Source organism: Somniosus microcephalus, chromosome 3, assembly GCF_052327205.1.
Source record: "Somniosus microcephalus isolate GS21.2 chromosome 3, FLI_Smic_1.0, whole genome shotgun sequence".
Taxonomy (NCBI): domain Eukaryota; kingdom Metazoa; phylum Chordata; class Chondrichthyes; order Squaliformes; family Somniosidae; genus Somniosus; species Somniosus microcephalus.
The window spans coordinates 331,958,052-331,981,325 of record NC_140989.1 but is presented as its reverse complement, the minus strand read 5'-3'; the positions used below and the strand labels follow the sequence as shown (position 1 = coordinate 331,981,325).

At 41.8% G+C, this 23,274-nt stretch overlaps 1 protein-coding gene across 2 annotated transcripts; it reads left to right on the top strand.

The window, feature by feature from the left end:
- Positions 1-2,658: 2,658 nt before the first annotated feature.
- Positions 2,659-17,366, top strand: LOC147122251 (diencephalon/mesencephalon homeobox protein 1-like). 2 transcript variants are annotated; one of them, XM_085977727.1, is made up of 4 exons: positions 2,659-3,006; positions 8,510-8,688; positions 10,665-11,019; positions 14,691-17,366. In XM_085977727.1, exons 1-4 carry the CDS (start codon positions 2,811-2,813, stop codon positions 15,095-15,097), a joined length of 1,137 nt encoding a protein of 378 aa, XP_085833853.1. In that variant the 5' UTR covers positions 2,659-2,810; the 3' UTR covers positions 15,098-17,366. The 2 variants fall into 2 exon arrangements, with proteins under 2 accessions (XP_085833853.1, XP_085833852.1); XM_085977726.1 differs by having other exon boundaries at positions 8,474-8,688.
- Positions 17,367-23,274: the final 5,908 nt, after the last annotated feature.

Below are 23,274 nucleotides of genomic sequence, written 5' to 3'. Positions count from 1 at the left end.
CGCTGTGTATTTTTTTTCCTCATGTCGCCTCTGGTTCTTTTGGAAACTACCTTCAATCTGTGTCCTCTGGTTACCCACCACTGGAAACCGTTTCTCCTCATTTACTCTATCAAAACCCTTCATGATTTTGAACACCTCTATCAAATCTCCCCTTAACCTTCTCTGCTCTAAGCAGAGCCATTCCAGTTTCTCTAGTCTAGCCTTTTATGAGTTTGTGATGTTCTTTTTCTGGGAACTCACTTAAATAGCCTGTGCAGTACTGGGCACATATTGGGGTCAAAGCAACATGCAAATTAGTTAAATAAGCATTTTACCTGTGAAGGTTCTGTTTAACAAACTGAGATAGCTGTTATCTTTAGAACTATTGTTATTAATGCCAAAAGTATTTATTTGAATTATCATTTAACTCCAAATGTTATAAAGGGGAATATATTTGCACTGACAGATGTCTCTGAATCACTTCCTTGTTCTTATGATTTAATATTTTAACACTGAGTGTCAAAAGTTACCTTTGAGCTCTCATATTTTGTACACTGCTTCACCCTTCTCCTAACATCATGGCTTTTTGTTCTGATATAACGGCTGGGGAACATTGCCTAGAACCCACTGTATATATTTGTGATATCACTAACTTTAGCAGAAGTCACTGTAATGCAATAGATAGAGAATATTAAGGGAGAAAGGACTGTACAGTACCAAGCATTACAAATATATAACATCTGGGCAATATGTGGTTATTCAAGGCAAGAAATCAATGTTAGCAGAAAGACCAGTTTCATAATAGTTTGGAAAAATCTGAGAACAGTCAGGAGAACATTTTATTTCAATGCAATGTCCTAACATGACCAGATACCAGTCAGCTACATTATTGATGGCAGAGCCAGCAAGGCCAGTAACAAGCAAGGGACCTCTGCAGGAATGGAAACACCTTACTCTGCTTTCAGGGTCAGTAGAGCCTGTAGTTAAGCTATTAATCAACATCAATGGGACAGATTTGTTCAATCTCTTGTCAGGACTGATCGTAAATCCAAATTGTTGTGAGATGATTCTTTCTGAATTAGGCGCCTATCACAGTAAAGGTGCTCTTTCTAGAGCAGGGGTGTCCAATTTACTGAGAGTGGGCCACATACAGCCTCTTAACTCTGTCAACCTGGCCCACAAAGTTCATGCAACCCAGTCCTATTTGTGCTTACACAGTATTTACTATTCTTTGGGTTGTCCTGTTTAGAATTTGGAAAGGGCTGTTATTAGCGCTCAAGGCCTGTTATTATCAGCAACTTGTTGGGAACATGAATTTAAACTTTATAAGTGACCCCGAGGCTCTATATCACACACCAAAGTGGACCGAGAAGACAAAAAGGTATGTTGCTCCTGGTCGAGAGGATCCCTGATTGGATCATTAAATTGAGGAGCCAGAAAAGGGTATAATGATTAAGAGCTTGGTGGATATTTCCACCCTTTCCCTGAAATTCAGTGTGAAGTGGTTTGCATAAAGTTATTTGCAAATTTCAAGAAACTGCATAATCATAGAATTATTAACTAGTATCAAGTTTGATAAAGAACTGGCTGGTACTGTAAGTTAGAACATTCACCCCTGGACCTTGAGCTAGAAACTAGGCCAGACTAATCAGTTGAAATTCTCCTTGCTTTAATAATTATAAGCAAAATCACTTTTTGGTAGTCTCACTTCAGTTTCAAGTGGACATGAGCTATCAGGTCAAACCTTCCCAAAATTCAGTACAAATAAGCACCAATTTAGGGCCCCGACACAGAGATATTTTAAGAATGGATTTTGTGAGAAATGAAATGTAACATTGTTTGAGTAAAGGATGCTTTCTGAGGGTGGGCATCAATGTACGTTGTTGGGGCAGTGTAGAGGGTAATCTGCCTCATGTCTCTGCCTTGGAAGCACTTTTGCTGATATTAGGAATGCAAAAATTACAGTCCCAGTAAGAAAACATTAAGAATAAAGTGTGAAATTAATATTCCAAATTTATTATCAGAAAATTAGAGTGTGTTTAATTTGTTAATATTTTGTTGCATGCTAACTTTGTATATACAGCTTCTCTGAATTTAAGTCATTTTGTTGATTGCAGTATCCAGATTAAGCTACCATTTGCTTTACTTGCTATTAGACGAGAGGGAAAGAACTGATCTTTATTCCCATTTTAGGTGATCCAAAGCAACCTTCCCTATCACGGCCAAAGATAAAAACTTATTGACCCAAGTGGAAACCGAACTTCTTCATTTTCATCAGATTGAGATCTTATTCCCTGTAATACTGAGAAATTCACGTCTTAGCTCGTTGCCTGAAATTTGGCTAAGGACACTGAGTAGAATATTTTAACACATTGTTATAGTCACACAGTAACAATGGGACCCAGCATGGGTCACGTGAAATAAAAATCCACTGATTTGGCAAGCTTTGATTCCATATTCAATCTATCCAATTCAATAGTCATTAGCAAATATCTGATTGTCTGAATTTTAGATTGCCAGCAAGAGGAATCTTCTCAAAAAGGTTTAGGTGTTACATGAATTCAAGTCATATTGACTAATATTAGTGGATTTGTAAGTGATTATAAAAGCAGACGGAGGAATTTTATAAGAATGTGTTAACACATTTGTCTGTATGAAATTGTTACTAATATTGTACAGTATATCAGCCCCAAAGTTATACAACGAACACAAAGCCATCTTGAAAACCCCATCCTATCCATGAATGCTATAGCATGCAGACCAAGCAATAATGTTACATAGATGGTAAACTGTATTTAATGCACTGAGTCTAAAATTCTATCCATTCATTGATGTCTTTGTATGTTTGCTGTTTCTCCCAGAGATTGGCAGCCATGCAGCACTATGGGGTCAATGGTTACTCCCTTCATGCCATGAACTCTCTGAGTGCAATGTATAATCTCCACCAGCAGGCAGCACAACAGGCCCAGCACGCTCCTGACTATAGACCATCTGTCCATGCACTGACTCTGGCTGAGAGGCTGGCTGGTAAGATACTTATGTCAGTTTTCATTGTGCAGTAGAATTGAGCTTTTATTTTCTCTTTTTCTAAATACACTTATGCTGGATTCAGAAACTCAATGCAAAGTGGTCAAATTTGTAAATTATAACAAACTCGGAGCGGCAGCAGCATCAGAGGAGGCAGCTCAGAAATTACAGAATGAGTTGGATAAAGTATGCAAGAGGGCAGAAAAATAGCAGATGAATATAAAGTACTACACATAGGAAGAAAAAATAAGCAACATGTTGAAATAGATAAGGGCAAAGTGAAAAGAAACCTAGAAGTCTTAGTACACTCAACATGCCCAACGAATGCAGAGCAGCAATCAACAAAACCAACAGAGTATTGAACATGGAAAATAGCCAAAGCAATAGAATACAAGTCACAGGAAGTCGTAACAAAGTCGTGCAGTGGTCTGCTCAGACTGTACCTCAAGTACTAGTCCAGCTATGGGTGACGGGATACAAAGGAGATATTAAAGCACCGAAGGCAGTTCAACGAAGGGCCATAGGCTGATGCTTATTGACAAAGATCTGAGTTATGAAGAAAGACTGGAGAAAATTGGGCTTTACAGATGGGAAAGGAGGCATGAGAGATGATCATGTAGGGATATCTAAGATAGTTGAAGGAATTGGGCAACCCTATAAGGCAGGTACATTACCAACATAGAAGAAAAACGGAACACCTTTTAAACTTTCCTAATACAAAAGGAAGCCATGTGTATCCTTAGAGTCAAAAGAAGGGTGCACAGTAAAACTAAGTCAAAGTGGCTCACTGGCCATGTGCAAGGACAAATTAGACTTAAGCAAAAATACGTTTACAAGCTAAAATAAAATAACTCTCAGAAGAACAGAGTGTCAAGCTCAGCTAAAGGCAACTAAAGCTGCTACCAGAACAGTCAAAAGGTCATTGGAGAAGAAGATAGTGGATAAGTGTGGTAGCAATAATAAAATCTTTTTCAGCTATACTAGGAAACTGAGGGCCATTAAAGATTGCAGAAAGCGTTGAAGGATTTCTCAAGGCAGATTAAGGTGGACTTCCAGGATTTGGCAGAGGTTTTAAATGACTACTTTGCACCAATCTTCAGTCCAGTAGATGATTCTCCAATAATGTAATGTACAGTTGACCCTAAAGTTGAAAATGTCAAAGTGGATGTGGATATAGTGTTGAATAGAAAAAGGTCTCAGAACAGATTGGGCTACTGGTCCTAATAGCATTCATCCACGACTGCTCAAAGAAATGGGAGCTGAGCTCAGTGCTTCTATATTTAACAGCTAGCCAGCATCAGAGATTGTTGGCATGGACTGGAAGGAGGCTTATGTTGTTCAAAAAGGCCAACAATAATTGGGAAATTATAGGCCCATTAGCTTGATTTCAGTTACAGGCAAATTGCTATAAGGGATCATTAGAGATACGGACGGTAAAACTCCACTTTAGGGGATGCAAAATGGGTGGTAGTGGATTGTCCACCTATTATAGATCCTGCCTTATTTTCTTTGCCATTTAAGTGAACGTAAAGGAAAATTGGGCAAGGTGTATAATGAACAGCTAATCTACTACTGCCAGTTTTGTGCCCCCACTGAAGTTGAATTTTACCCCCACTCTGTATGACCACCTGTAAAGAGAAAGGGATATTATGTACTCTTAACATGGCTTCTGGAAAAGGTCATGACTTACCAATTGGTTGACCTTTTTGAGGAGGTTACTAGGTTGGTGGATGGAGGAAGCCCGGTTGACACCATATGCTTGTATTTTCAACAAGCTTTTGACAAGGTGTCACACAATAGGCTACTTAACAATCGAGTCCTGTGGGATTGGCGGACGGATCCTGGGTTGAATAAGGAATTGGTTGCATTTTTGTAGGCAGCAGGTTGTTGTTTATGGTAGTGATTCTGCATGGAGAGCAGCAGGGATTTGTGTTAGAACCATTGATCTTCATAATCTTTATTAATGATTTGATGAAAGTATTGGGGGAAACTGTCCACAAGTTCATGAATGATACAAAGATTTGAGAAAGTATTAGAACTTTGGATGAGAAGAAACTATTACAATCAGATCTAGATGTGACGGGGATTGGGCCTGTGTCTGGAAATAATGAAGAGATTAGACTGTGTCCATGTGGATAGATTATTTGAATTAGAAAAGTTAAGGAGAACCAGGGAACATGCATATAAGTTACGTAAGCATAGAACTGGGTTAGATGTGAGGAGGTTTTTCCTGTTGCTAAGGGTCATCGACCATTGGAACAAATTATCAACTCACGCAGTGAGTGTGAATTCGCTGCAAGCATTCAAAAGGGAGTTGGCTGTGTGCCTGGCTGTGGCTGATCTCAGTATATAAAGGATAGGTGGGGTGTTGGATGATGTGCCTCATAGTCTCTGTGGTCTCTTGGAGCTCGTTTTGATCAACTTTGTGGGTCGGAGAGGAATTTCCCAGATTTTTTCCTCTCTGAATTGGCCTAGGAATTTTGACCTGTATTCATTTACTTCTCCCAGGAGGTTACGTGACAGCTGGTGGGTGGGGCGCATTGGGGATCACGATGCTCAGTTGAATCATGATTGTATGGAGCAGGCTTGATGGAATATCTGGTCTTTTCCTGTCTACAATTTTGTATGTTCATAAAGGAAAAGGTAAACCCAGAATGTTACTTTGTTAACTAGCAATAGTAGGACAAAAGGACATAGATACAAACTAGTAAAAGGTAAATTTAGGACAAATTGTTCTTTGCACAAAGAGTGATCAACATATAGAACAGACTTCCAGGAAAAGTAGTGGAGGTGAAAACCCTTGACTCATTCAAGAAACAATTCAATGGTGAAATAGGTGGACAAGGATCTCTCTGGGTAGATGAATGAAGCTGCCGAAAGGCCTTCCCCATCCATAGTTGTCTTGTGATCTTGCGAATTGCCGTTCAAGTTGAGAGTGTCATGACTGTGAAACAATAGGGCTAATTTTAATTTTCAGAGGTTGTGGAAAATGGGTGGTAGAGAATCAGCTGACCATTATACACCCCAGCTGATCTTCCTTTCAGTAACTTCAAGTTTGGAGAGGACAAAGGCATGTAGGAGGGCTTCATTGGCAAATGGGCTGAGGTAGGAGTGGAAGCAGGCAACATTATGGAGGTGGAAGTAGGTGGCTTTTGTGAAGGAGAGGATATGGAGTTGGAAGCTCTACTCTGGATTGAACAGAATAACAAGGTTGTGAACAGCCTGGTTTTGACTGACATAGATAAAGGGTTGGAGTCAGTAACAAGGGTATGGTGTTTGTGGTGGGGCTAAAGAATGAATAAATGAATTAATAAATGACTCATCAAAGACTGGATATTAGACAATCAGACAGTACTGGGGCAGAGAAAGGCAGTGGATAGATAGATTTGAGTGTCATTAACATACAGGAAGCTGACCTCATGTTTGTAGATGATGCTGCCAGGGGGTAACCTATAGGAGGATGAAGAGGACGTCAAGGATGTATCCTATTGCAACTCCAGAGGTGGAGGTGGGAAGAAATGCCATTGGTAGAACTATAATCAGATAGGTAAGAGTAGAACCAAGCAAAGGAAATCTCACTGAGCTGAACAACGGAGAAAAGGCTTTAGAGAAGGATAGTGTGGTCAACCTTGCTGAAAGCTGCAGAGAGGTCAAGGAGGGGGAGGAGAAATAATGCATCACAGTCACAGATAATATAATTTATGAATTTGGTTAGGGCCATTTCAGTGCTGTGGAAGGAATGGAAACTACTTGAGGGGAATTCAAACAGGGAGTTTCAGAAGAGGTGGACAACACAGTCAATTACTTTAGAAATGAAAAGGAGTTGGAGATTAATTGGTAGTTAGTGAGGACAAAGGTGTCAAGGATGGAGTTTTTGAGGGAGTGCAGTGATGCAAGCAGTTTTGAAAGGGAGGAGACAATGGCTGAGGAGAGAGCGCAATTCACAGTGTCAACTAATATGGGGCAAGGAAGAGAAGGTGGTTGGTCAGGAGTTTAGTGGGAATGGCGTTAAGGGAGCAGGAGGTAAATGAGTTTGCACAGGGCAGGGAGGAGACAGAGAGAGAGAGAGAGAGAGAGAGAGAGAGAGAGAGAGAGAGAGAGAGAGAGAGAGAGAGAGAGAGAGAGAGAGACTATATGGCCCAGGGCTAAAGTGGAGGTGGGACTGGAGGCAGTTTTGGTTTTGTTGCCAAGGTGAAGGAGGGAAGTAGCAGAAGCAGTTTAATGGATGGTCTCTATCAAGGTAACAAAAAAATCCATCAGCACCTCGCAAGTTATTAGAGGTGTGCATGGAGAGGGCAGGGAATAGGGGCTCAAGTTGGTAGAGAAAAGGAGCCTAGTAATATCTTTGCCTTACGGGATTATCTATTTAGTTTTAATAAAATATGAAAAATCACATTGAGAGCTTCCATGGCAGCAAATGTGTAGTGTTCCCTATAGAGCAGCCATACCATAGGAACCAACACTGAAGCTATGCAAAGGAGATTTGAAGAAGGTTGTTCCTGATTATTCCAAACACTGAGTCTGTCTGTAAATTCCATTATGTATTTATTAAATCAGGATCCCATCTGTCTGTTCTGGTGGATGGTAAAGAGCCCATATCATTATTCAAAGAAAAGCAAGAATTTATTTCTGTGTCCTGGCCAGCATTCCTCCCTCGCCAAAATTACCAAAAACAGTGATTAACTGGTCTTTCACCTCTTTTACATCATCCTGGAAGGCAAAGATATTTGTCCCTTGAAACTATTATGCTAATGCTACATCTGACAAGATATGCTCTACTATGCACACCATTGAATAACAATGAAGCTGAGAAGCCTGAAAAATATACAAGAAAAATGTTTCTCACCCCCAAGGCAGAGTGACTGCCACATGGACATTGTCACTCCGCCCATTTTCAATAGGAGAAGAAAGCGACAATGTGACTCACAAACACCAACTTGCACAACTGAAGAGTTTCATCCCCAGACATAGTAACATTTCCTAGAACACCATATATAAGTTCTTATAAGACATTATTGCCGAAGAAGTCATTTTAGTGACTCGTTTGTTCCACAGAAGCATCTTCTGCTGTTGATCCTTTACTCATAACTCGGTCCTTGGCCTTAAAACCTCAGACAATCAGTCCACAATGGATAAAAATTCCAAACTCAATCATTGTAGAACAATGCCATAACCATTCAACAGCTTCATGAATGGACTGAATGTTTGTAAGTCACTATATGAGGCCAGTGAGTTTTAAAGGAGGTGCTGAATGGATGTGAGACCCCCAACGAGATGAGAGGGGAAATTTGAGGGCAAGTCAACTGCAGGGCAGCTTTTGTGCATCTGGGCTTGTTATGAGCTTGGTTGGATAATGGCACAAGGCATGGAGAAAGAGGACACAATTACAAGCCAAATGATTTAGAAAAGGGATGTCAGTAAGTAAGGATGTTTGTGAAAGGTATGCCTATCCCAATAATTAAACTAGATGTGTTTTTCTTTTCCAACGGCTGTGCATTTCAAGATATTATCCTCGAGGCAAGGTACGGCTCCCAGCACCGTAAGCAGCGCCGGAGTCGGACAGCCTTCACCGCCCAGCAGCTGGAGGCGCTGGAGAAGACATTCCAGAAAACCCACTATCCAGATGTAGTGATGAGGGAGAGGCTGGCCATGTGCACCAACCTGCCTGAAGCTCGAGTGCAGGTATAGGATACCCTCTCCTTTGCCTCCCCCCAAGCCCTCATCTATCATAATGACCCAGAAATTCGGGTCGGGGGCTTCCCGCGGGTGCAAGCCCCCGACCTGCACTTACCTTGCGCGCTGGCAGTTGAGCTCTGGGCTCCCGTGGAATTCCGCTCCGGGGCCTGGCCCAGTTGCTGGTGCACTGTGCTTGCGTGTCCCAGGGGCGTAGTTAGTGCGATGCGTCCCCTGGGATCACGTGAGCCATGGGCAGCCAATCGGAGGAGGGACAGCCCATTCATAAGATTGACAGGAAGACCTGTCTAAACTTATGAATACTCCGGCCCCAAAGTAGTAGTAAACCTTCAAATAAATTTTAAAAAATCATCACACTTTTTAAATAAACTATAAATTACATTAAATAACTATTTTAAACAATAATTTAAATTTTTGAAAAAAATAATTTTTGAAAAAAAGGGGCTAAAAATAAACTTACCTTGCTTTAAAGTATTTAAAAATAATAAACCTGTGGAAAAAATGTTTTAATTTTAATTAATTGACCACTTACCTTTTAAAATGCAGGCCTTATGCCTGGTTTTTACATTTCTAAAATCTAAAGACTTACCCTCACGGAAAAACCTGTAAAAAAAAATGTAAGTTCAAAGCGCACGCGCAGACTCCCACACGCACGCGTTTGACCTCTGAACCCCTTCGTTCAGAGGAACGGAAGTGCCGGTTTCCCGCGCATGCGCAGTGCATCCAAGAAACCGGCACTTCCATCGGGTCCACGCGTGAGTACCCCGTGCGTACTCACACGTTGGGACCTGAATTTCTGGGCCAATGTCTCTGGCTCATTTTATGCTTAGATACAATCTCGCCAATGTCATCATCTATAATAACAACAGAAAATGCTGGAAAAACTCAGCAAGTCAGGCAACATCCGTGGAGAGAAATTTGAGTTGACGTTTCGGGTTTGACCCTTCTTCAAAACTGGAGAGAAAAGGAACTAGATCGAAGGCAGGGCTGCGATCGGACAAAAGAATAAAAGAACCAAAAGAAGTAAAAGAGATTAGAAGCTAGACGAGATGGTAATAGGCTGTGATTAGGTGTAAAGTGTACTGGCAGGGCAAAAGATAGCTGCCAGGTGTGAGATCACAGCCTATTACCATCTCGTCTAGCTTCTAATCTCTTTTACTTCTTTTGGTTCTTTTATTCTTTTGTCCGATCGCAGCCCTGCCTTCGATCTAGTTCCTTTTCTCTCCAGTTTTGAAGAAGGGTCAAACCCGAAACGTCAACTCAAATTTCTCTCCACGGATGTTGCCTGACTTGCTGAGTTTTTCCAGCATTTTCTGTTGTTATTTCGGATTTCCAACATCTGCAGTATTTTGCTATCGTCATCATCTATAATCTATTTAGTTTCTAAATATTTTATATGTTCTGTTATTTACCCACAATCTGTCTAGATACTGGTCTTTACACGGCGCCTGTGCCTCTGGCGTGGTGGAATTAAACCCGTGTCAACCCAGTTTTTCATGGGCCTATTTCAACATGCTGCATTGTTGGAGGTGCTGTCTTTGTTAAACCGAGGCCCGTCTGCTCTCTCAGGTGGATGTAAAAGATCTCATAGCACTATTTTGAAGAGCAGGGGAGTTATCCCCGGTGTCCTGGCTAGTATTTATCCCTCAACCAACATAACAAAAACAGGTTATCTGGTCATTATCACATTGCTGTTTGTGGGACCTTGCTGTGCACAAATTGGCTGCGGTTTCCTACATTACAACAGTGACTCCACTTCAAAAGTACTTCATTGGCTGTAAAGCGCTTTGAGACGTCCGGTGGTCGTGAAAGGCGCTATATAAATGAAAGTCTTTCTTTCTATTTCCAACTATCACGAGCTGCATGACATTCCTGCTGCCACCTTTCTCGTCCAGAGTCAATGTCCATCATTGCCTTCAACGGGTAGAGCTGAATTGTTGATTGTTTCTTTGTTGGATATTTAGGTGTGGTTTAAAAACAGGCGCGCCAAATTTCGAAAGAAGCAACGCAGCCTGCAGAAAGAGCAGCTCCAGAAACAGAAGGAGGCCGAAATGAGCCAAGACGAAACGAAATCGGAGAAACCAGCCACGGAAACGCAGAGCTGTTCAGAAGTCAGCGAGCCACACAGTGCTAGCGGCGAGCCGATTAACATCGAGTTAAATGTCACCTCGGCCGAGCAGTCAGACAGTGAATCATCAGCCGAGGAGCAGATGGACAGGGAGCGAGAGTTTAAATCACCGACGGAGGAATTAAAGCAGGAGAAGAGCTGCAGCCCTGAGAGCAAGCCAACGACCTGTAAACGAGGAAGTCCCAAATCAGGTAAATGTGAGCTTTCTGTTCAAATGTATGTCCCTGCGGGAAATTGAGAGCGGGCTACCTCCATGTCTTTATGGCTCAAATCTATTTGCAAAGTTTCTCATTTGATTGTCTCTATCTAGATCTCAAAAATATGAAATTTGAATTGAAATATTTGGATTTGGAGAATTCTAACTTGATTTGGTTTGAAATGGATCCAGCTCCACACCTCAGTTTCAATGCTGCCGGTCATTCAACGTCACCTAAAGAGCAATCCCAGGTCCGCTTGTCCATCAGCTTCACTGGGATTCCAGTCCAGGGCCAGTTTGTTGCTCCGACCTGCTCAGAATCCAGAGAAGGACTATTTCAATCAAATTCTCGGGGATCCAGGTTTGAGCTAATCTGTTCAAAAGTGATATTCCAACACACTTGGGTTAAAGTTACAGAGTTCTCTCATTCAAAGTTGCCTAAATTCCAGTCCCAAAGCCGCTTGTCATTTGAAGCCATTAGGATTCGAGACCCAATGTTGTCTGGCACTGGAATTCATCCCGATTCCACTCCCAGGGCTGTTTGTCACTCACGCCTACCAGGGTTCCAGTCCCAGGGTTGTCTAGGATTCAACATCGTCCGGATTCCAGAAGCTAAGGCTAGTTGTCAATCAGATTGCAGTCATAGGGCCGTTCTTCACTCTAGAGTGAGTTCCAACAAACCTCTGTTCGGCCATTAAATGAATGGTTCACTATTACATCAAACGTGTGAAATATGGTCACCAAACAAACTTTGTATAGGGTGTGTGTCTCCTACAGGTGGCGCAGTCTCCTGTGCAGGCTACATGTACATCTTGTGCAAAAAGCATAGTTTCTCCTATAAAATAGGTCTACGTACACAACTGTACGCTAGCTTGCCCATTGTGTAGAAGTTAAGCAATGGTTAGAAACCAGAAAAAGTACACTTCTTGATGCAAGTAGCATGTGCGGGGAAGGGAGGGGAAACACAAATGTATTCCTGTCGGTCCAAGGCATGGTACCTGGTGTAGATCGGTAGAGCACAAGAGAAGGAATAAAGAGCAGTGGGAAAGAAAGTTTAAAAAATATTAAAAATATAAAAAGTTTGAACGTGTAAACCGGGTTACCATGAGACTGTTGTGTGTTGAAATCGATGTCTGGTGATTGAACACAAACAGATTTAGGTGCATGAGTAACATCTGAAACAAATAATTTTTGTTTGATGACTCAATGTCCTGCATTGGCCTGGCTCCCCTTAGCTTTGCTTGAATCAAAGCTTCCCTTGTTGTCTGTGCTCTGCGTTTCCAACCGACCGCCTCTGCTGGTCCTGCGTGGCCTCTGGTTTGAAAAGCACGGCACTTTAATGGTTCAAAATCCCTCCTAATGAAGTGGAGGGGTGAAAAAAGTTTGGATGGGATTTTCCACTCAATCCCCTGGCGTCGGTGTCACCCTGGTTTTGATCAGATAAAGATCATATTTCCAGTGATTAGTTTTCTGACAGCTCGTCAGGTTTCAAATGCAGACGAACGAAACCAAGGGCTGTCAGTGCTGATGAGTTCTTTGTTTGGCTACAAGCTGATGTGATTTTTGTGGTCACCAGGTGTGTTTACCAGAGCAGTGTTTGAATTAATTGCATATCACCGCGGACCCGAGAGTGGAACAACTTAAACTCCTTTCACTTTGATTTAGGTGTCAGTGACAATCCTCCCTGACTGTACCTACACATGCAAATCAACCTACCTGGATACCGCAGCCTCCAGAATTTCAATCTTCATTCCCCACACCTACACACATTGTTCTTGAACGGTCAAGTAGCAAAGGCATAATGGATCAAAGACTCCTTCCGCCTACCCACCCCGATACAGGACTCCATGGCACATTACTGTCCTTTCACATCTGGGGCGTGGGGGTGAGTCTAGTCAGATGACTAGGAAGACGAGATTGTCTTAATTGTAGGGAAGCGACTTGGAGTTAAACTCCAGTCCTCCAAACGGAACAGTGGAGAAGGGTCGTTCATACTTAAGAATCAAGAGCAGGATTGCAGACGGGACAAGGGGTCCAAGCCTTGGATCTATGAATGATTATGCTGCAGAGATGTTCTGCGCCTCTACTGTGACGAGAGAAGACAAGGCCTGTTTAATAAGAGGCCCCACAGGACTGGCATATGCAGGATGTAAGAGCAATAGATTCTCCAAAACACTCAGTCTGTGCAGTTGTATGCACTTAATGACCCTCCGTGTAGCCTTGTACGGATGTTTATGAGCATATGTGTGCATAAACTGTCTTTGTTTTATGTTGTTCTGCGGATGTGGGCCACCGTGGCAAGGCTGCATTTAGTGCCCATTCCTAGTTGCCCTGAGAATGGGCCTCTCTTTGAGCCGCTGCAACCCTTGTGACCATGGGATGTGCCCAAAATGTCTGTGGCCTTGAAGATGGGAAGTCTGGGAAAACTTGTTGGGAAATATTATGGACTTGCAGCATTATGTTTCTACTATTTGAATATCGCTGTGTAAGGACTCTATTCCATTCTCCCAGTGTCTCTGTCTCCGCCGCATCTGTTCTGATGATGCCACCTTCCAAGCTAGTGCTTCTGATATGTCTTCCTTTTTCCTCTACCGTGGTTGACATGGCCCTTGACTACGTCTGTTCCATTTCCTGCACTTCTGCTTTCACCCCTTCCCTTCCTTCCCAGAACCACGATAGGGTTCCCCTTGTCCTCACCTTTCACCCCACCAGCCTCCACATTCAACGGATCATCCTCCACCATTTCCACCACCTCCAGCGTGATCCCACCACCAAACACATCTTCCCCTCCCCTCCCCTCCCCTTTCAGCATTCCGCATGGACCGTTCCCTCCCCAACACCCTATTCCACATTTCAATCACCCCCAACAGCCCCTCCCCTCCCCACGGCACCTTCCCGTGCAAGCGTAGGAGATGCAACACCTGCCCTTTCACCTATCCCCTTCCCACTGTCCAGGGTCCCAAACACTCCTTCCAGGTGAAACAGCGATTTACTTGTACTTTTTGCAGTTTAGTATACTGTATTCGCTGCTCACGAAGAGGTCTCCTCTACGTTGGGGAGATGAAATGCAGATTGGGTGACCGCTTTGTGGAACACCTCTGTTCAGTCCGTAAGGGTGACCCTGAGCTTCCGGTCACTTGTCAGTTGAATTCTCCCCTCCACTCCCACTCTGACCTCTCCATCCTTGGCCTCTTACACTGTTCCAACAAAGCTCAACATAAGCTCGAGAAACAGCACCTCATCTTTCGATTAGGCACTTTACAGCCTTCTGCACTCAACATTGAGTCCAACAATTTCAGACCATAGCCTCGGCCCCTACTTTTTCAGGTGGCAGCTGTTGATGATTCTGCCATCCCCATTTGCAACATTTAACCACCCCTGCTTTCCCCTATCACAGACCTTCCCTTTTGTTCTTCCCTTCCTCCCCCCACTTTCCCTGCCCGTACGCCTGCTTAAAATTTGTTAAATCTCTAACTTTTTCCAGTTCTGACGAATGGCCACAGACCTGAAACGTTAACTCTGTTTCTCTCTCCACGGATGCTGCCTGACCTGCTGAGTGTTTCCAGCATTTTCTGTTGTTATTTCAGATTTCCTGCATCTGCAGTATTTAGCTATTGTGAGACTATATCCCTACTAAATGAGCAATGTTTTCATTGTTTCCATTAGATTCGCCAATCAACACGACAGGGACGCCTGCATCCAGCGGCGGGAGTAACGTGGTGCAAACCCATTCCTACTCCTCTTCTCCTCTAAGCCTGTTCCGACTCCAAGAGCAGTTCCGCCAGCACATGGCAGCCACCAACAACCTCGTCCACTACTCCTCCTTTGACATGGGGAGCCCGCCGGCCATGCCATACCTGGGCATGAATATGAACGTGGCCCCCATCAGCTCTCTCCACTGCCAGTCCTATTACCAGTCGCTGTCGCACGCCCAGCAAGTGTGGTCCAGCCCGATCCTGCAGGCATCGAGCGCCCTGCCCAACCTCAACAGCAAAACCACGAGCATCGAAAACCTCCGGCTCCGAGCCAAGCAGCACGCAGCCTCTCTGGGACTTGACAGCCTACCAAACTGACATGACTGGCTTGACCACAGGAAGAGGAAGGAAAGTGCTTCTTTGGAATGAAGACTTACCAACAACACACTATATTATTGAGTTTAGGCCTAGTTAGATGTTGTTAGCTTTGACCAGATGCTTTAAAAACACGTGCATAAAAAGAGAAATGTAATTGCATATCTATTTCCTATAATCAGTAGGACGAATCAAATAGCTGTTTGTACTTGCAGCAGAAAGCTAAAATTAACCTGCTCTTCCGACAAAGATCTCATTAGTCTAGTTTCAAATTAAAAAATAACCCAATACCAATCCGTCACAGTCCGGGTAACACTTTTAGAAATTTGATAATCAGCATTTAAAGGGGCAGTGCTCAAACGGCTCTTAAAACTATTAAAGAGTGAGTTTCAAAAAGAAGTGCCCTTTCAGAAGAAAATTAGTTACAAAGTATCATAACAGCGTGAGTAAATTAGCTTTTAACACTTGAAATGGGAAGGTCTCGGAAGCATCTCCTCCTGATCGGTACTCGTTTTCATTAAAACTATTCAAAAACCATCAACAGGAAACAAAACAAGCACAAGAAAGTGAATTACAAACTTTTGCATGTTTGGTTTTTTAAAGGGCACTGACAACGAGACTCATAAAATACCGTATTAAAACAGGTCATTTGAAAAACAAACGTAGCCGAGATTGAAGTCGACGGCCAGGTGTAATCTTCCCCAGAGCCGCCTGCCCGCCCCTGATTCCACCCAGTTCCCACACCGATCACAGAAGCATTTAGCAAACAGAGGTTAGCACTACCCGCAGAAGAGATTGGGCTTGTGGAATCCAAGCTCCTCAGCAACTTTACTCCTGAAATTATTGGCAAAACAGGACCACACTTGAAACGTGCTAAAATGTCTTAAAGTTTTAACGTAGTTATGGGAACGGTGTTGACTCCCAATTATTATAAAATCTGGTGTATAAATTATGCCCTCGGCCGTTTTATGACCTCTAACCAACCAGTACACCACTAGAACGACAAGTAGTGATAGAAGGGCGAGTGATGCAATTTTGAATCGAGAGTTTAATGACCGTTTTCAAACATCAAGCTCAGAATTAAATTTAGTTACTTAGCATTGTGTCTCTAGTATTCTCGATCAAAGTGAATCACAAGCTGTTACTAATCAGAAACTTTAACATTCTGACAAGTCATGTTTGAATGTTTAAAGCCATGGGTTTTAACCTTCAATATTATTGCTTCTCTTATATTGTTGAGTGGACTATCTCACTGATTGGAAGGGCAGGCTTAGTTAGACTGGTGCTCTTCTTACTGATGGTGGATATTCGGATCTGGACTAAATTATCTGACCAGCTCATGATACAATTCGGTGGAACTGCTCATTTTTAAGAAGGAAGGACCTTCATTTTGACAATGAAACTCAAGGCTTTGAACATTTTAGCACCGTACTTTGATCAGGGTTTCGCCAACTGTCAGGAATTTGCTCAATTTCTCTATCAGAAATCTGCGCCCCTTTGTTGAAACGGAGCCATCACTGCTACAGTACATGGTTCTGTCGAAGATCCCGACCCCGAACACCGGGACCAGCACCACGTAATCCAGGTCACCGTAAATTGTGCGCGCATTTCGCTGTTTGTGATAGAAGGTTGATGCCAATTCCACATACACATTTCAAACGAAAATATCGTGAGACAAGTTGCGAACATATTTTCTGTTAAGTAATTAAGTTCAAAGATGAATTTATAAAGCGAAAAGAGATGCTTATAGGAGACACCTGCTTAAAAGATACATTTGAAAATTGCAGGTACTTGAATCAATATCACAATCCAAGCGGTCCTTAGTCCTTCCCAAGAGAAGCATCCCTTTGTCAAGTGGGGCGTTACAGTTGACAATAGATCTTGCAAAACACGATTCCGCATTTCTAAACCGAGGCGGTGCAATGACACGTAGCCGATCGGAGCTGTTGGTTCTAATTTATTTTAGCTCTTGACAGCAATATATCTTTAAACATATACGGTGGAAATGTGTAGTGCAACAGATTTAACTGTCTCTTTGCATCGTAAACTTGGTGCTGGCAGCTAACACAGCCGCACAACAGCAGCGCTTTTTGGAGTTGGGTGTCCAGGAACTGAATATTCCTCATGCAGTCAACGAGGCTCCTTTGAGGTTTCTGTACTAGTGTCTTGCCTGGCTCTCCTTACAGAGTGTATAAAACGCTGTTTCTTGCACAGATTTGGACAACAGTGGGATTTTACAGCAAAGACAGTCAGGTAACACTGGTAGCCTAAGTTCTGAGTGACCATTTCAAGTCCTTTTTCGTGGCTAGATTTTAAATGCCAAAAATTTCCACATGATAAAAACGTAACTTCCGGGATTTTGCGGTGAGATATGGCGGCGTACTCTCAGAGTACGGAGCAGGGCCTGTTTGCATCAGCGTAATGGGATATCTAAGATATTAATTAAACATTTTCAGATCGTAAATTATACACATACCCTGTGTCAAATGAGTTTCTGCAAATATCGGCCCGGATTACAGTTTTAATGATGTCAAAAATTGTCAAAAAAATACATTTTTAGTGAGGCTGGTGGAATGAAGGTAATTACGAAGAAAATTCCAATTCTGTAAATTGTAATTAGATCAGATTTCGGGATTCCATTACATCTCATTACGGGATTCCCTTCGGAAATGATGACGATGGAATTCTGCTTTGTGATTGGAGGACCTGGCCCACGTGATCCTAGGTACGCTTCTGCCCCGCCTGCGTCCCTGGGATCCGCGGGCCATTCCGCCACCTCCGCCTCGCAGCGTCACACCACAAGTTTTCACAGCCTCACTGCCAGCAGGTAGGTGGCGTACATCTGAGATACGCCTCCGACCGCAATTTTCGGCCCAAAGTGTCTCATTTAAATAGTGCTGAAAATATGCTCTGTTGCCTTCACGCGGACATCAGATTATTTACTTACCTTCATGGCAAAGACAGATAGCCAACTGGAATTTGGAAATTTAAAATAATGTCTGAAATTTGGAAGCCCCAACTAATATTGTGGTTACCTGGAGCTATGGACTACTATATGTTTCTCTACTGGCCTTTGCTAATAATGCCCGTTTAATCATCAATCTCAGCCATAAAGACATTGTGGTAAACATTACATAGTATAAATAAGTTGGTTGGACTTAACAATAATTTGCATTTATATAGCACCTTTAACTTAGTAAAATGTCCCCAGGCGTTTCACAGGGATGTAATCAGACTAAAATTGACACCAAGCCAAAGAATTAATATTGGGACAGGTGACCAAGTGCTTGGTCAAAAGTACATTTTCAGGAGCGTCTTAAAGGAGGATAGAGAGTTGGAGAGGCAGAGAGGTTTAGGGAGGGAATTCCAGAGTTTAGGGCCTAGATAGCTGAAGGCACAGCTTCCAACGGTGGGGTAAAGGAAGACAGGTATGCTCAAGAAGCCAGAATTGGAGGCATGCAGAATTCCTGGAGGGTTGCAGGAGGTTACAGAGATAAGGAGGGATGAGGCCATGGAGGGATTTGAACACAAAGATAAACATTTAAAATATGAGGCATTGGTAGACTGGGTGCCAATGTAGGTCAGCGAGCACAGGGGCAATGGGTGAACGGGATGTGGTGCAAGTTAGAATACGGGCAGCAGAGGTTTTGGGTGAACTGAAGTTTAGGGAGGGTGAAAGATGGGAGGCCAGCCAGGAGTGTTTTGGAATAGTCAAGTCTGGAAGTAACAAAAGCATGGATGAGGGTTCCAGCAGCAGTGGAGACGGGCAATATTACGGAGCTGGAAGTAGGCGGTCTTGGGGATGGAGTGGATATGAGGTTGGAAGGTCAGCTCAGGGTCAAATAGGACAGGAAGTTTGCAAACAGTCTGGTTCAGGGAGGGGATGGAATGGAAGAGGCTAAGTTGTCACCTTGGCCAATTATTACTGTAATTATTAGAGATCCGTTGCTGATGCAAAATGTAATCATTTCCAATCTGAATGGAATAACTTAAAAATATAACTTTGTGTTTCATGGTGAATCCACTTTACAAATAGAGGCTAGTGTGGCATTGAGCTGCAACTGGCTGTTAAACAACCAATTATTTGGATTCTCTCCTCAAAGGGCACGCTGATCAAGAGCACTGTTTCTATTTACAAACAATTTTTAATAGATCCGTGACTACAATTTCCAACTTTAATGATGTAGAACTGTGATTCTATTTAAGGTTGGCTCCGATAAGCTTCAATTGAATATCCTATGATTTCCCCATGAGCAAAACTTATTCAGTTCAGTGTAAAATATTATAAGAAAAACAATACCAGCCCTAATATCATGCTTAAAATCAATACCTTTATTGAAATCAAATGTTCTCGTAATCATTTATATAGCATAGAAAAATGCTAATGACATCACCAAATTGTAGCTTCACATTAAGCCAACAACATTTTCTATCTATTCTGCCCCATTAACATTCCTTGAATTGATCATCTTACATCTCTTTGGCTTCCCTATCCCCATATGTTGCTCTCTGGCTGAAAGGGTAGCTATCATTCGCCAGAAACTACATCCCACAGCCCCACAGTGGCTCATCTAATTTCTGTGCCCTCTCCCCCCCCCCCCATGACAGTATGACCAAGATACTCTACATTTGGGAAACCTAAAGTTCAACTCCATACATACTACACTGAGGCACAGTGCACAGTGATTCAAGGTGCAACACCACTGCACTTACCATCTTTAACATTTCTAATCAATTAACATTAGTCAAACCTACAAATTCCATTTTCTGGCTGTTACTTTGCTCTTGTTTAGGTTAAATTCAATCTATTCATATATGCCTAGAAACTAGAGTTGGCAATATTGGTCGACAAATACTTAGCACATGTGTATGTCACACCTCTGCTATTTTAGTGGAGGCATTAAACCATTTAAAATAAACAGATTAATATCGGCACTAAAATAGTGGACAGATGAATGTCAACTCATGAAGCATTCATTCACTAATATTACAAGCATTGTTTTCTAGGTTATAATGCTTTTTTAATTAAGCATTCTTCCAATTATCTGCTATTAGATGTCTCCAACATGCTTTAAAAACATTGTCTGGTAGAGTATTTATTAAATGAACTAGAAACATCATCTAGTGGAAAAAAAGTAGAATCTTTTTATTACATTAGTGAAAACTTAGTGAGGTCTGATGAGATCAATATCCAGTTGCTTGAAGATCACTGGAGTTTCTCACTGGCAACGATAAGCTTCTCTTCAAAGAGCTACCTGGCTGAAAGTAATGAAGAAGACAATTGTCCTTTCACCTCTTGCAACTAAACTGAAATTTAGCTCAGACTGGTGAGATGAAAGTCTTTTTGTTCTGAGAGCTGTGAGAGTTCTTATTAGCACTAAAAAGTGTCCACTTGTGAGGTTGGTAAGGATGACTAAGGTAATAGATGTAAAGAGGGTTGAGACACAGTGCTGAGGGCAGTATAGAGGGGATTTAATCCATGTACCTGTCCCCGAAGTGCCCAATAGTAACACTAAATTCAGAAAAAGTATAGTTCATCCCCAGCACTAACATTTCTCACTGACCATCTAAATGCTGGGATGTTTCCCCTATGAAAGCAGTTCTCCTAACACACTGCATCTTAAAATCCCAAATCATCTCTTTTCTTAGCTACCCAGATAGAAAGCAAGCAAGAATAAATAGCCCCGTCTTCATGATAAGGTCATCACTAAGTTGCAATGACATCTAATCATATCTCTCATGCCAGGAGGTTTGATTGTGTTGTGGTCAGTATTTTTCTGACTGTGGCTGATCCTAACCTGACACTGAGCTCCAGCCCACACAAAACAGTTAGTGAGAGACAACACAGAGCCTGCAAATGCATCCTCTTCCTACTCATTTGCTGGGGTTGGTGTCTAAGTCAACCTATGGCGGAGGAAGGGTGCGACAGTAACCACACCTGTATGTAACCAGTTCCTACAGTAATAGAAATGTGAATCAATTAATGAAAAGTTCTTTGTAAAATACTTGCTGTACAGATTAAATCATTTTTATTTACATTTTACAAAAAGTTAGTGAGGTGTGAGCTTGATTCCCAGGATAAAATATTAAAGGGGAATAGCCAGTGTTGTCTCTGAAATGTAAATACATGTCTGTTGTGTTGATGAGCAGTGTGTTAAGTCAGTGTTGCCTTACCCAGATGGTGAGAAGAGTCTTTATTTCTTTGTTCTTCAGTAATTGCCACAGTTCTGTAGAATGTTCAACAATAGATTCAAAGAACTCAGAGTCCTTAGCAATAGACTATTTTATTACATCAAAAATGCTATAGCTTACATTAAGAGCAAAGCTTCTTAAAGATGAATTTAAGTCCCCTTTCTTATTTTTGAGTCAGAGTGCACTAGCAATCCACTTTAACGATTTTTCAGGACACAATACCTCTTCAACAGTGTAAAGTTTATATATTTAAACAGTCAATTTAAGTAGCAACATGGGTCTGTGCACTGTACTGGAGAATTGATGACAGGCACGGTGACAAAACGACAAGAGCATTTACATGCTCCCCAATGCCGTGTACAAAAATAAGATCATACACATGTCCACACACACACACCAAATACTATCATCATACCTTTCAATATTTGGAAGAGAAGGTCAGTAGATTTGTTCAAGTCAGGAAAATATGTTTTACAATGATCCAATATCAACAACCTGCTGCCACAGTGAGAGGCAGGCCATCTTGTATACTATCTTCAATTTAAAGTGGAAAGTAGAACTGGGAGCTAGTTCGATGAGATTGTTCACACAGGTACAATCAAGTAACACTTACTGTTGTTGAACATGTCACAAGATGCCAGTCTTAGGAAGGGGATAGAGAGTAATGCCCAGCCAAATAATTTAAACCAAACAGCTTAACTTTATGGAAGAATACATTGTTTTATATTTCAGAACTCTGGAGTCATGGGGACATGAAAGTTGATCACAGATCTATAAGGACTTGACCTGTTGACACTTTGAGTGAGGGGCAAACAATTACAATTACCAGTTCTGCACTGAGCTCTCCAGACAATATGTGGCTTCATAGAGCTAATGTTTGGGGTAAGAATAAGGGGTATCATTTATTATCCAGTCAGTTTAGTGTTTGTGGAAAATAAAATCATATCCCGTAGTCCTAAAGTAAGCATTCTATTTAAAATATCACCGTTCTCAATTACATTGAATCATTTCTGTTTCTATGTTAAAAGTTGGATGCCTGCTTCTGTAAGGATGGAGCAGTGCTTGGTATGACCCTGCAATGTGTGCCACTATTTAATGCATTGCTAAATATCAAATGACAAGACTTTGACAACATCATTTTGGAATCACATAAATATAATGCTAATTCCAGCTCCTAGACATACCAGTATCTGGACCAGCAAGGGGAAAGATATCAAAGTGTCTAACAATTAGCTAAAATATTGGGTAATATACAGGACACTTTCCATTTACCTCTTGAACTTGGCTTTAAATCCAATCGAGAAAAAGAAATTGAATTCCTTTTGCTCTGAAGGGAACAACAGGGAACATTTGGTTATAACTTGTACCTTAAAGAAAGAACAAACTTGCATTATACAGCACCTTTCATGTTCTTAGGATGTCCCAAAGCACTTCACAGCTTTTAAAGTCTACTATTAAAGTCACTATTGTTTGTAGGCAAAAAAAAAGAATTGAATCTAGCCAAACAAAGGAGCCCTGTTTCTGATCGGAGATTTAGTGGTGCAGTGTATTAGAGACTCTGGGATATGAGTTCAAATTCAACCTATGAAAGGATTTTATATTTAGGTTTAGAAAGGAGAAACTTCCCCATTTAAATTCCTGCCAGTGTACTAGATGGTTCGGTGCTCTGCATCAAAAGATAAGAATGAATAAATAACATTCAAGCTTAGCATTAATAAGTTCCATCTGGACTAACTCTACACTAACATTGAAATTCAAAATGCCAATGACTCTGGGTACTTTTCAAAGCACTAATTGTGAATTGTTTGATTTTTGTAAATAACTAAGTTGCCAGTGATAATTTAGTAAATGAACTGTAGTATGTATTGCCACTGAAGAAGCTTGCCTCTTGCAAAAAGGGAAAGTGCAAAGCAATTATTTAAAATAAAAATAAAAGTGAGTGAATCCATTAATTGTATTGTGCTACGTGGCCTTGTAAAATGTTTCAT